Genomic DNA, 14223 nt, shown 5'->3' on the forward strand with positions numbered 1-14223 from the left:
CATAAAAGAAGAGGTTTGGTAGATGTTTTGTCACAGAAAATGTATCTTTTCTGGCCTGTGGGAAAGCAGCAGAAGCGGCGGATCAGGGCTGGCCTGTGGGAAAGCAGCAGAAGCGGCAGATCAGGGCTGGCCTGTGGGAAAGCAGCAGAAGCGGCGGGGTAGAACGCAAAAAAAAAAAAAAAAAAAAATTATCTAATTTTTAAAGCTTAATTTTTTTCATTATTTAATTGTTTCTCAGAATAATCTAATCGACTGTTCAATAGTATCTAATTATATTCTCTAATTTAGTGATGTTTTCCAGTTTTTCTAGATTTAATTTATTCTAGGCATAAAGATTTATATACCGACAATAGTAATAATTGAAATCATTGCTTTGCTTGTTTTAGTTATCAAAAGTATCTTTTTCATAATTATGGAAAAGAATCATGTGTCTACATTTACTAATTAAGAGAGAGAGAGTAAAAATAAATCATGTTGACTAAGAATAAACTTATATTTTAATTTCAAATAGTTGTCCCAATGGTGTCTGTAGTAGCGAGGGGGGTTAAGGTAGTGGTGGTGGTCTGAACCTCTTGAAATCCCCATTGCGTAAAGGAAAAGACCTGTAGCGGGAGGTTCGGGTACAAAAACTTGGTGCACTTCGAAGGTGTTGTCAACCCTTAGCATATGGAGTATATAATTAATGATTGCTTGGTGAATAACCATATTGACAATTGTAACATTTGGTGATTAACCATCGTAACTCTTTACTAACCATTGTAACTTTTCATTAACCTTTGCGACTTTTAGATTAATCATTTCAACAGTTGGTTGCAATTGTTCACTCTCTTTGCGAGGAGGCTTAGTAATTTGCAAATGAAATAGAAAAACAAGAAACTAGTTGTTAATCAGAGAGATAGAAAGTTTCATTGTTCAAAGATTATCAAAGATCTTTGAAGAAACACATATAAACAATAAAGCTCTTTCTATTTTTCTTGTATCATAGTTTAGAACAAGAGTGAGACTTTGATTGTCTTATCGTATAAAGAGATTTTGTGTTTACATTATGGAACAAGAGATTTTATGTTTATATCATAGCCTTGAACAAGAGTGAGATTTTGTGTTTATATTATATCATATAAAGAGTGAGACCTTAGGCCGAGTTTAGTAGGCTTAAGGAGCCGAGGCTGGGTGATAATATTTTTCTTCACACTGATCTCCGTTAGATTATAGAAACGGGATAACGTAGCAGATTCTTGGAGTAGTTTGAGCCTGAGAAACTCCATATTCAACATAAGCTCCCTCTCATGAAGATCCTCCACTTGATGACAGAGCTCCAAGATTAGATAGGAAAGAGAAGAAGCATTAAGAAAATAAGATAATTAAAAGTATATTGGTTTGTTTTCTGTTAAAAGAAGACGAGAATGTTAGCAAAAGAACATAAAAGAAGAGGTTTGGTAGATGTTTTGTCACAGAAAATGTATCTTTTCTGGCCTGTGGGAAAGCAGCAGAAGCGGCGGGGTAGAACGCAAAAAAAAAAAAAAAAAAATTATCTAATTTTTAAAGCTTAATTTTTTTCATTATTTAATTGTTTCTCAGAATAATCTAATCGACTGTTTAATAGTATCTAATTATATTCTCTAATTTAGTGATGTTTTCCAGTTTTTCTAGATTTAATTTATTCTAGGCATAAAGATTTATATACCGACAATAGTAATAATTGAAATCATTGCTTTGCTTGTTTTAGTTATCAAAAGTATCTTTTTCCTAATTATGGAAAAGAATCATGTGTCTACATTTACTAATTAAGAGAGAGAGAGAGTAAAAATAAATCATGTTGACTAAGAATAAACTTATATTTTAATTTCAAATAGTTGTCCCAATGGTGTGACCATTGGATGACCTCTCGCAACCTTCGATTTAAATTTTCCACAAACCTCAGAGAAACAAAAAATAATCAAGAAGGATCTCAAACATGAAAAGTGAAGAACAATATCCAGCTACTTTTTGTTACAAATATTATTGAAAATATCACACAAAGGTAATTCATTATTGCAATTTTTTTTTAAAGAGAATTTTCAAGCAGAAACCAACCTGGCTATAGGAGGAGTTGCACCACCGGTTGAATTGGGTTGGCCGGTGCTGGCTCCTCTTCAAATGCGTTATCCTCATCCTCTTGGAGGTAATGAAGCAAAAACCGTGGATCGCCGTTTATCAAGTAGCGCCTGCAGACCACGGTTTCAAATGGAACATGTTCCGGATGAGCCGCCACTCTGCGACGGTGCCTCATCACCACGACTGCAGCTCCAAACTAGCAAAAGAAAAGACAACATGTTACGCAGAGATGAACAAAGAAATAGGATGATATTCATAAGAAAAGTGTTAATAAACCCTCTTTATAAAATACTACTCGTGATCTCTTTACTTCACGTTTAACTGAAGGATGCTCAGAGATCTCTATTATGAATTTATCAAGTAGTTTGACTTTCTTCAAGGAACCATCAGCTTTTATGGTTGAAACCGGTTCAGACCAAAGATAGAGTGATGCAAATACTTCCACACTGTTCTGTAGCTGCCACACCAAGGTCATCTCAATTCCTTTGTATCACGCTTACCCATTGCTCCTTCAGTTCTATTAGATAGAACATCATCTCGCACATGGTGGCTTGTCTAAATCCGAATTAACCCCAGCAGCACCACATCACATCAGTAACCTGATAAACCCTCTCTCTAATTCTCACCCATCTTATATACTACTCATGACTAGGTTAAAAAGACATTTGACTAAGCCCAATCCATTGATCTCTTTGCTTCTATAAATGGGGTCTCGTATCACAACAGTTAAGAACTTCAATTCCAATGTTTAAAGTTAAAGAAACTTTGAAGAGAAAAACCTGAACTTGCTGTCTGTAGTAGCGAGGGGGGTTAAGGTAGTGGTGGTGGTCTGAACCTCTTGAAATCCCCATTGCGTAAAGGAAAAGACCTGTAGCGGGAGGTTCGGGTACAAAAACTTGGTGCACTTCGAAGGTGTTGTCAACCCTTAGCATATGGAGTATCTGAGTTGTAGAGAGGGTGTTGTTAACTGAATGTTGCACGATATCCGCTGCAAATATAACAGTATGAGACTCGGGATGTGATACCAAACAACAATTTAGTGAATAAACATGGTTGATTTAGAAATTGAAAGAAAAAAAAGACACCTGTGATAGCGGCTATGTTTTCGTTTGCAACGGCAGCTCCCATAGCACCACCGGCAGCTCCCACAGCACCACCGGCCACCGGATTGACAATAATGGTAAAACCATTGCCAGGTGGAATCGTTACTCTGGCTCCTCCACCGACCAACAAAACCACATGTCCCAGGAAGAACATTAACTTCCATGATTTTGGATTTTTAGGGAGAGAGACTTCGGAATTAGGGTTCTAAAGTTAGAAATGGGAAAGTGAAACGCAGATTGCTTTATTTTCCTCTGCACGCGCATAAAACGCTGTTAGGGCCGCTTCTTTTTTTTTTTTTTAAAACAAGTAGAAATAAAATAAAATAAACTATATTTTGGCCCCACTTTTGAAATGCGGGGTTTCTTGATTTTTTTTTAAAAAATTGATATAAATTAATATTTTGAGATTGTACAGTATTATGTCTCTGTATTATTTTGAAGCAAATAAATTATTTAAAATTATATAATTTATAAATTAATTCATTTGAGGTTTTGTATATACATTTTTATGTAACGTTTTCTTAGGTCTAGACTTTTTATTTTTGATCCAAAAAATTAACAAATTCCGACGTAAAAATATAGATTTGGTTTAGATCCTGGTCCATGGCAGAGTACCTATTGGATATTTTTTTGACCCGTATATCTTGGTTCAGGCTGGGATCCGATTGGATACTCAAAATGCCTATAATATTGTGTGTATATTAAGTATTTTAGATATATTTTTGGCATTACATATATTCATTTAAACTTCAGATTAAGATTTTCAGTTATACTTTTGAGTTTCAGTTAAAATTTTTTAAAATATATATTTCAAATATTTGGATGAACTTTTGGGTATTTTTTGTTTTATTGAATCAAATTTCGAGTAAAATCTAGAATATTTTGGAGATTTAAATATGTTGGATATTTGTTTGAGTGTCTAGGTAATTTCATATTTTTGGGTACTTCAGAATTTTCCTGGTTCTAAATACCAAACCAATTCGGACCTGCTATGTATCAAAAAAAATTACAACTGTTTTCACTACAAGAAAACATAATCTTAACGAGGGCGGTTTTCCTCGTTATTTCGTCGTAAAAGAGGCTTTACGACGAATTAGCGAGGAAACGCGTTTGCTCGTTACACGTTCGTCGTAACACATATTTCCTCGCTAATTCGTCGTAACTTAGCGAGGAATATATTTCGTCGTAAAGACGAAGTAGAACGATTCGTCGTAAAGACGTCGCTACAATTCCTCGTAAGGACGTCGCTACTATTCCTCGTAAATAACTCGAAAACAGTTCCTCGTAATCTACATGTAAATACCTTGAAAGATTTTCCTCGCAAAATACACGTAACAACCACGAAATGAGTTCCTCGTAAAATAGTCGTAAATATTTCCTCGTTATTTCCTCGTAAATAATTCCTCGTAAAATACTCGTAAACAGTTTCTCGACATTTCCTCGTAAGATTTCCACGTAAAGAGGTCGTACTTTAGCTACGAATTTACTTCATTTTTATTATTTTACACAATTTTAAACTATAATTAAAAAATAATTAAAATTATTTAATTTAATAATAAATTAAAATTCAAAATAAAAATAAATTCATATGAAAATATTTTATAAATAAATAAGTTTTGAATTTATATAATACAACAACAAAAAAAAAACTAAGGGTCGTTCATCGCCCGGTAGAATTCATCACTCCTCCTCGAAACATCCGCCTCGTTATGTACGTCGTCGGATGACTCGCCATGAATGGGATGTTGTTGTCGCATGTTCCTCAACATGGACTCCCATTCCGGATTTGTGGCCGCAATAACGTCCAAGAAGCCCTCGACTCCACCCATACGAGATTTTGTCGCGGTCAACTCGTTACGCAGCTGAGCGGACTCTCTACGCAGCTCCGTGACCTCATCATCCCGTCGCTGACCATAAGACGATGTCGCTCTCGGAACATCATTGACGGAACCAATACCCAACGTCCGTCCCTTTTTTTAGGGACAACCTTAAAAACAAAAAATAAATATTGTAAGTAAATATTTAAAGTTAAATTAAATGAATAATTAAAAATTAATTTTTTTGAAAATTTACCTCCTCGTAAATCTTATCCACTTCAAGTGTGGATAAGGTGACGGGTAATCCGTCGGTAGACTGCTGGGTCAGCTGAGTCTGGCGGTCTTCAACCCGAGCAACTACGTCGTTGTAGATTTGCTCGGACTTGCCATCTACAAATACGCCCGCCTTGTTGTTGTGGGTCCTCTCGTAAAGTTCCATAAGAGACGGGAGATGTCCCGTCTCTTTGGCCTAAAAAAACAGTTAAGAAAGTTAGAATAAATTAATATAATTATTAAAAAATTATTTAATAAAATATTTAATTACCATTTCCAAACGGACACCGGCGTGGGGTTTTTGGCCCGTAGTGTGAAGCATCGGCCCGTTCCCGTGCTCATCGACCGTGTTACGGGAGTTAGAGCAAGCCTGGGCGATTCTAATCGAATCAGGAAGGCGCCAATAACGGATGAGGCCATCCCACACGTCCGTGGTGAGCTCAGCGGGTTTGCCACGCTCATACCCCTTCACGATCCAGTCACCCTTCCAGTTGGAGACCGTGTCCAACAAGCGAACTTTCGCTTTCGCGTTAAACTTCTTCCTCACCCTCTCAGTGATCCCCAAAGCCCAATTATATTTTTGCTGTTGGAAAAAATAAATTAACAATTAGTTTTTTAGAAAGTATATATATAAATCATGAAAAAATTAAAATATATATAATTAATTAATAGAAACTTACAGCGTAAATTTTGAACCACGTCTTTCTGACGTAGTGAGGCGTCTTACTCCAGTTTGGATGTGGCATGGAGAAGTAACCCTTGATCGTGTCGGTTACGTCCGATGCAAGACATCCGTCAACCCCCCACCTGGAAAAACAAATTTAAAATTTAAATTATTTTTTAATGTTATAAAAGATATTTAAATGAATTAAAAAAATTAATGCAACATACCACAACGTTCCGTCCGGTCGTTCTGGGTCGATGACTGGTAAACCTTCTCTGCCTGGCAGACTGAGAATGTCCTCTACCGTGTACTGCGAGTAAGGAGCACTCGGAGGCACCATCAGATCAGGATGAATATCAGCGACCATCGTAGGTGCCATCGGAGGAGGCACAGGAGGAGGCATCGGAGGAGGCACATGAGGAGCCGATGGTGCACTAGAAGAAGTAGACCCAGAGACTCTCTGAGTGTACTGAGTCTCGGGGACAGTCTCCTGGCCCGAAGAACTGGGAGCGGAAGAAGAGGCCGGGTCTAAACGACTACCCGGCTCACCGAAGATCTCTCTATAATGGGCAGTAAGTCTTCCTTTTCGAACCTGGGAAAAAAAATGAAATTTTTGAAATTAACATCAACAATATATTTTCCAACATTATCCACCTAATCAACACTAAATAACATAAAATCCGCAAACCTATCTAAATTCCCTATACGAACCACCTAATCTATCCTAAACTAACCAAATTAGAGAGGAATCAGGCTTACCATTGCTGCGAAATGGAGAGGAAGTAGAGAGGAAGTAGAGAGGAAAGAAAGAGTGAGCGGTCGGGTGTATATATAAGATTACATATCGTCGCAAATTCGTCGTAAATTTACGACGAAATAGCGAGCAGTTACAAAGGCCCGTGTTTTTTTTTACGAGGAAATGGCGAGGAATCACAAAGGTCCGTGTTTTTCTTTACGTGGACTTTACGACGATTTTGCTTACGTGGAATTAACGTGATTTATGTTTAAGTCTTTTTACGTGGTCTTTACGACGATTTCATCCTACGTGGAATTAACGAGTGTTATGTTTAAATCCCTAGAACCCCAAACCCGAAACCCCAAACCCCAAACCCCAAACCCGAAACCCCAACCCCGAAACCCGAAACCTGAAACCCCAAACCCCAGATTCCTTATTTTCTACTTCATATATTCCAAACCCCCATCTTTAATTTTCTACTTCATATATTCCAAACCCCAAACCCGAAACCCGAAACCCCAAACCTGAAACCTGAAACCCCAAACCCCATATTCCTTATTTTCTACTTCATATATTCCAAACCCCCATCTTTAATTTTCTACTTCATATATTCCAAACCCCAAACCCGAAACCCGAAACCCCAAACCCGAAACCCAAAACCCCAACCCCGAAACCCGAAACCCGAAACCCGAAACCCCAAACCCAAAACCCGAAACTCGAAACCCGAAACCCGAAACCCCAAACCCGAAACCCGAAACTCGAAACCCGAAACCCGAAACCCAAAACCCGAAACCTGAAACCCCAAACCCGAAACCCGAAACTCGAAACCCCAAACCCGAAACCCCAACCCCGAAACCCGAAACCTCAAACCCGAAACCCCAAACCCGAAACCCGAAACCCCAAACCCGAAACCCGAAACCCAAACCCCCATCTTTAATTTTCTACTTCATATATTCCAAACCCCCATCTTTAATTTTCTACTTCATATATCCCTAGAACCCCAAACCCGAAACCTGAAACCCGAAACCCCATACCCCAAACCCGAAACCTGAAACCCGAAACCCGAAACCCCAAACCCCATATTCCTTATTTTCTACTTCATATATTCCAAACCCCCATATTTAATTTTCTACTTCATATATTCCAAACCTCATATTTAATTTTAGGTTTCGTCGTTATTTCCTCGTTGTCTTACGTGGTTTTTACGACGATTTAATCCTACGTGGACTTTTTGATGATTTCACCTGCGTGGACTTTACGACGATTTCATCCTACGTGGACTTTACGACGATTTGTGCTTACGTGGAATTAACGAGTGTTATGTTTAAATCCCTAGAATCAGAAACCCGAAACCCGAAACCCCAAACCCCAAACCCCATACCCTAAACCCGAAACCCCAAACCCGAAACCCGAAACCCCAAACCCGAAACCCCAAACCCGAAACCCGAAACCCGAAACCCCAACCCCCAAACCCCATACAAAGGTCCGTGTTTTTTTTACGAGGAAATTGCGAGGAATCACAAAGGCCCGTGTTTTTTAATACGAGGTATTAACGATGATTTAGCTTACGTGGAATTAACGAGGCTTGCTTTCCTATAAATATACCCACAACCCTCATTCTCAAACCACACACAAACTCTCAAATTACACCCTATCTGAAATCACATTCCTTAGTAAAATCCTATTCAAATTATAAATATTTGAAAAAAATAGGAAAAGGATAAGATATTAGAATTCATGTGGGCGAGACTTACGTATTATAATTGCTGGAAGTCTTGCCACATGTTATTCTGGTATTTTGATCCTTTTCCCTTTTTTTCTAGTTTTTACACTACGAGGTATTTACGACGATTTCTGCTTACGTGGAATTAACGAGTGTTTTGTTTAAATCCTTTTACGTGGTATTTACGACGATTTCATCCTACGTGGTATTTACGATGATTTCATCCTACGAGGAATTTACGACGATTTGTGCTTACGTGGAATTAACGAGGTTATGTTTAAATCCCTAGAATCCGAAACCCGAAACCCGAAACCCCAAACCCGAAACCCCAAACCCCAACCCCCAAACCCAAAACCCAAAACCCGAAACCCCAAACCCGAAACCCGAAACGAGTGTTATGTTTAAATCCCTGAATCCAAAACCTGAAACCCGAAACCCCAAACCCCAAACCCCATATTCCTTATTTTCTACTTCATATATTCCAAACCCCATCTTTATTTCCATTCCAAACCACAATTCCCACATTTGCTTATTCATAAAACATACTCCCACATTACCTTATTCATAAAACAAACCCCACATTATCTTATTCATAAAACAAACTCCCTCATCTTATTCATAAAACAAATACATCAATCGGATACATCGACATTCTCGTCATCACTGGAAACATCATCATTTTCATTAAACTCGTCTTCAACAGCTTCGTCTGTGGCATCATCGGTAAGATCTTCGTACTCGTGATTATGCGGATCAATGAGAAGGATGTCATCAATTTCTTGTTCAGGTTCCTCGACTTCATTTATCTGTTCTTCTTGCAAAGGTGGTTCTTCTCCACTGATGATTCGTCCTCGAGGTGTAACTTTGATCACTGCTAACCAATTTATACCTGAATCTCTCATCCGAGGGTATGGAAGGAAGCTAACTTGGTCTGCTTGTGAAGCTAAGATGAAAGGCTTGAATTTGTTGTACCTTCGTCCACCGTTGACATCAACTACACCGAATTTGTTAGACCGAACACCTCTGTTGACGACGGGGTCGAACCATTCACATTTGAAGAGGACGCATTTCAGCTTCAGTATCCCTGGAAATTCGACTTCAATAATCTCCGTCAAGATCCCGTAGAAATCTGTTTCCCCTTTCACACATATTCCATAGTTACTGGTCGCCCGCTGTCTACCATAGTCATATGTATGAAAAGTATAGCCCCGTGTGAAATACATCTGTGATGTGATGACCTTTACAAGTGGAGATTGAATTACTTCGTGTAACCACTTAGGATAATCTGCATCGTCGTCGTCATAATCAACCTGCACAAATAAAGAGAATGTTAATGAAATACAGATAATGTATGAAAAAAAGTTTTAGTTAATACCTGATTCCGCAACCACTTAATGAAGTGTTGATCTTTCCTTTTGTCTACGTCACTTGTGGATATACCAGGAAATGTTTCTTCGACTTGAGAAACAAATAGGCTGTAAAATCACATTTTATAGGAATGAATCTCTCGCAATTATACAATTATTTATAGTTATATGTGTTTCGAAGTGTCAATATATGTTACCTTTCAAAATAACGCATCAATGGATCTTCGCAATTGAGTAGAATATAGGTGTGTGCACTATGAGCGTCTTCTTCACTCGACCACCAAACCTCTTTACACTTCCCACCGAGTCGCCCAATCTGGCTAAAGATGTCTGGAACACCAGCAACGGCATATGTTGGCGCAACACCACCATCATCATATCTTCTTGGAGCTCTTCTCCGTGTACGTACTTTTGACGCAAAGTAGTACGATGTGAAGTGAGAAACTTCTTCCGTCAAACTTCCAGCAATTATAGAACCTTCAACTTTGGCGAGGTTCTTTGCTTTTCCCTTCAAATATTTCATGGCTCGCTCATACTGATACATCCATCCGTAATGTACAGGTCCACGAAGCAATGCCTCATATGGGAGGTGGACAGCTAGATGCTCCATGACGTCAAAAAATCCGGGAGGAAATATCTTCTCCAAGTTGCACAATAAGATGGGAATGTTCTCCTGAAGCTGTTCCACAACTTCTTCTTTAAGAGTGCGTGTATTCAGATCCCTGAAAAATGCTCCAATGCCTTTTATATTCAAAAAAAAAATTAAACACATTGTTAGTCATATATTATTTTGTAAATTATTGTGATATAATACACTACGTACCTGCAAGTGCTTCATGTACGTTTGTTGGAAGTAGCTCCGCAAATGCAAAGGGCAGTAGTCGTTGCATAAATACATGACAATCATGACTCTTCATCCCGGAGAACTTTTGACCCTTTTCAACACATCTAGAGAGATTCGAAACATACCCATCGGGGAACTTCACTTCTGATGCCACCCAGTTGAACAACACCGACTTTTTTTCTGAAGATAATCTGAATATCGGAACGGGAACTTGTCCATTGCTTTTAATATGTAACTCGCTTCTTGAGCAAATATCCGGCAAGTCCAACCTCGATTTTATGTTGTCTTTTGTCTTCCCTGGGACATTCAATATTGTATTCATGATGTTCTCAAAGAAATTCTTCTCTATATGCATCACATCGAGGTTGTGGCGCAGAAGAAGATCCTTCCAATATGGCAACTCCCAAAATATACTCTTCTTGTGCCAGTTGTGATGAACACCGTAAGAATCTGGCATATTACGAGGGACATGCCAATTACCACCCCAACGAACTGTTTCGTTAGCTCCGTAGTAGTCGATTTGCGCTTCAATTTGTTCTCCAGTTAGATATGGAGGAGGAGTGTCTCTCACAACCCTTTTGTGCCTAAACAAATTCTTGTTTCTTCGGTAAGGATGGCCAATGGGAAGAAATCGACGGTGACAATCAAACCAACTTGTCTTCCTACCATTCTTCAGTTGAAACGCATCTGTCGTTCCATTACAATATGGACAAGCTAATCTCCCATGTGTAGTCCATCCAGACAACATCCCATAGGCAGGGAAATCACTTATGGTCCACAAAAGCATCGCTCGCATCGTAAAATTCGTCTTCGTTGAACAGTCATACGTCCTCACCCCTGTTGACCACAAATCCTTCAACTCTTTTATCAGTGGTTGTAGGAAAACATCCAGGGACCTTTTTGGATGGTTCGGACCAGGTATTAATATGGTCAAGAATAGTAACTCCCGTTGCATGCACATCTCCGGTGGCAGGTTGTATGGAGTAAGAAAGACTGGCCACAATGAATATTGTCTCCCTGACATTCCGAACGGACTAAATCCATCTGTGCATAATCCGAGATACACATTCCGGATATTGCTAGCGAAATCTGGATGTACTTTGTTGAAATGTTTCCAGGCTCTTGCATCTGATGGATGAGTCATCTCACCATCCGTCTGAGTATGCTCGGCATGCCATCTCATCTTTCCAGCAGTCTGCTCTGATTGATACAATCTTTTCAATCTGTCTGTAATTGGTAGGTACCACATCCTTTGGTACGGTACTCTATTACGTCCCCGTCCTTGCGGCTTGAATCGTGGCTTCTTGCAGAATCGACATTCTTCTAGCTTCTCATCATCTCCCCAATAGATCATGCAGTTGTCGATGCAAACATCTATCATCTCCGAAGGCAACCCAAGGCTATAAACCAGTTTCTGAATCTCATAATAAGAATCAGCAGACACATTGTCTTCCGGCAAATACTCTTTAAACAAGTCCGCCCATTCGTTCATGCAACTTTCAGGTAGATTGTGATCAGTTTTAATATTCATCATTCTAGCAGCTAACGACAATTTAGAGAGACCTTCTCTACAACCACTGTAAAGTGGTTGATTCGCCGCGCTTAACATTTCGTAAAACTTTTTTGCATCTATATTAGGTTCTTCATCTCCATCATGAGCTACGAATGCATCAGCTACCATATCATGAACCCTATCATAATCTACGTTTGCAACGGCAGCTCCCATAGCACCACCGGCAGCTCCCACAGCACCACCGGCCACCGGATTGACAATAATGGTAAAACCATTGCCAGGTGGAATCGTTACTCTGGCTCCTCCACCGACCAACAAAACCACATGTCCTACGCCTGCTCCAGGAAGAACATTAACTTCCATGATTTTGGATTTTTAGGGAGAGAGACTTCGGAATTAGGGTTCTAAAGTTAGAAATGGGAAAGTGAAACGCAGATTGCTTTATTTTCCTCTGCACGCGCATAAAACGCTGTTAGGGCCGCTTCTTTTTTTTTTTTTTAAAACAAGTAGAAATAAAATAAAATAAACTATATTTTGGCCCCACTTTTGAAATGCGGGGTTTCTTGATTTTTTTTAAAAAAATTGATATAAATTAATATTTTGAGATTGTACAGTATTATGTCTCTGTATTATTTTGAAGCAAATAAATTATTTAAAATTATATAATTTATAAATTAATTCATTTGAGGTTTTGTATATACATTTTTATGTAACGTTTTCTTAGGTCTAGACTTTTTATTTTTGATCCAAAAATTTAACAAATTCCGACGTAAAAATATAGATTTGGTTTAGATCCTGGTCCATGGCAGAGTACCTATTGGATATTTTTTTGACCCGTATATCTTGGTTCAGGCTGGGATCCGATTGGATACTCAAAATGCCTATAATATTGTGTGTATATTAAGTATTTTAGATATATTTTTGGCATTACATATATTCATTTAAACTTCAGATTAAGATTTTCAGTTATACTTTTGAGTTTCAGTTAAAATTTTTTAAAATATATATTTCAAATATTCGGATGAACTTTTGGGTATTTTTTGTTTTATTGAATCAAATTTCGAGTAAAATCTAGAATATTTTGGAGATTTAAATATGTTGGATATTTGTTTGAGTGTTTAGGTAATTTCATATTTTTGGGTACTTCAGAATTTTCCTGGTCCTAAATACCAAACCAATTCGGACCTGCTATGTATCAAAAAAAATTACAACTGTTTTACAGATATTTGAATTAAGCCAACAGATACTACATGGTATCATCATTTATACTCATCTGAGGAGTTTCTAATCTTCGGATTGTAAAGACACAAGAGATACATAAAGTTAAAACCCATTACTATGTGAATTCTGTACAAAAATATTTTAAAATGAGAAATAATTAATTCAAACTGTCATTTTTAGTTGTATTAATTATTATGCTTAGGTTTGTGGTTTTAAGTTTGCTAACAAAAATTAAATCTCTATTTTGAATATCAAATATATTAAAATTTTATAATTGGAGTAAATTTCAACATAAACTGTAAATAATATATTGAAAAAAAGATTTAACCAGAGTATTAAAAAAAATTAAAGACCAGAATAGAAACTTATAATTAAATAATGCTCACTTAATTACATCTATTCTATTTAAATAATATAACTTTATACATTTGTAAATATTAAAGGCTGCGGTTTTAGAAAACATTTATACCATGTTCAGACAACAACATGTACTACCTATAATCTTAGCAAATGTTTATGGTTTATGAGAAGTTGTAATGTTTATTAGATCCCTTTTAAATATATATATATATAAGATTTTTTAGTATTCAATTCTGCTGGTTTTATTTTGCAGTATTTTTTCAGTAAAATCATAGGTAATTTAACATATTAAATTTGAATCTTCTGGTTTTTAAGTTTTCAAGGACTCTAACCTACGTGCTACGTTAGAGACACATTGTGTTTGCACATTTCCTTTGAATCATTGATAATTACTATTCAAGTGGTACAGTTTAAATACCTTCACTATAATTAGTTCACAGTTGAGATAAGTTTGCAGCGTTGACCATTCCACAGGCAAGAATAAATATGTGGAAAAGTGTTTTTGAAA

The 14223-nt window shown here is 37.5% G+C and overlaps 1 protein-coding gene across 3 annotated transcripts; it reads right to left on the reverse strand.

Annotated features, from left to right (window-relative positions):
- Positions 1–947: 947 nt before the first annotated feature.
- On the reverse strand, positions 948–12583 carry LOC125585252. 3 transcript variants are annotated; one of them, XM_048753986.1, is made up of 5 exons: positions 12353–12575; positions 3180–3248; positions 2874–3082; positions 2074–2290; positions 948–1300 (listed from the first exon to the last, which is right to left on the reverse strand). In XM_048753986.1, the coding sequence occupies exons 1-4, from the start codon at positions 12495–12497 to the stop codon at positions 2078–2080; spliced, it is 636 nt and encodes a 211-aa protein (XP_048609943.1). In that variant the 5' UTR covers positions 12498–12575; the 3' UTR covers positions 948–1300; positions 2074–2077. The 3 variants fall into 3 exon arrangements, with proteins under 3 accessions (XP_048609943.1, XP_048609942.1, XP_048609941.1); XM_048753985.1 differs by having other exon boundaries at positions 948–1313; XM_048753984.1 differs by lacking the exon at positions 948–1300 and having other exon boundaries at positions 1817–2290; positions 3180–3242; positions 12347–12583.
- Positions 12584–14223: the final 1640 nt, after the last annotated feature.

Source organism: Brassica napus, chromosome C4, assembly GCF_020379485.1.
Source record: "Brassica napus cultivar Da-Ae chromosome C4, Da-Ae, whole genome shotgun sequence".
In the NCBI taxonomy this organism is placed as follows: Eukaryota; Viridiplantae; Streptophyta; class Magnoliopsida; order Brassicales; family Brassicaceae; genus Brassica; species Brassica napus.

Excerpts from the sequence above, each read along its gene's own strand:
- LOC125585252 (XM_048753986.1), bottom strand. The coding sequence starts at position 12,497 with ATGGAAGTTAATGTTCTTCCTGGAGCAGGCGTAGGACATGTGGTTTTG. Across the intron at positions 3,083-3,179 it reads AAACATAGCCGCTATCACAG|CGGATATCGTGCAACATTCA; the intron begins GTGTCTTTTTTT and ends TTATATTTGCAG. Across the intron at positions 2,291-2,873 it reads ACTACAGACAGCAAGTTCAG|TTTGGAGCTGCAGTCGTGGT; the intron begins GTTTTTCTCTTC and ends TTCTTTTGCTAG.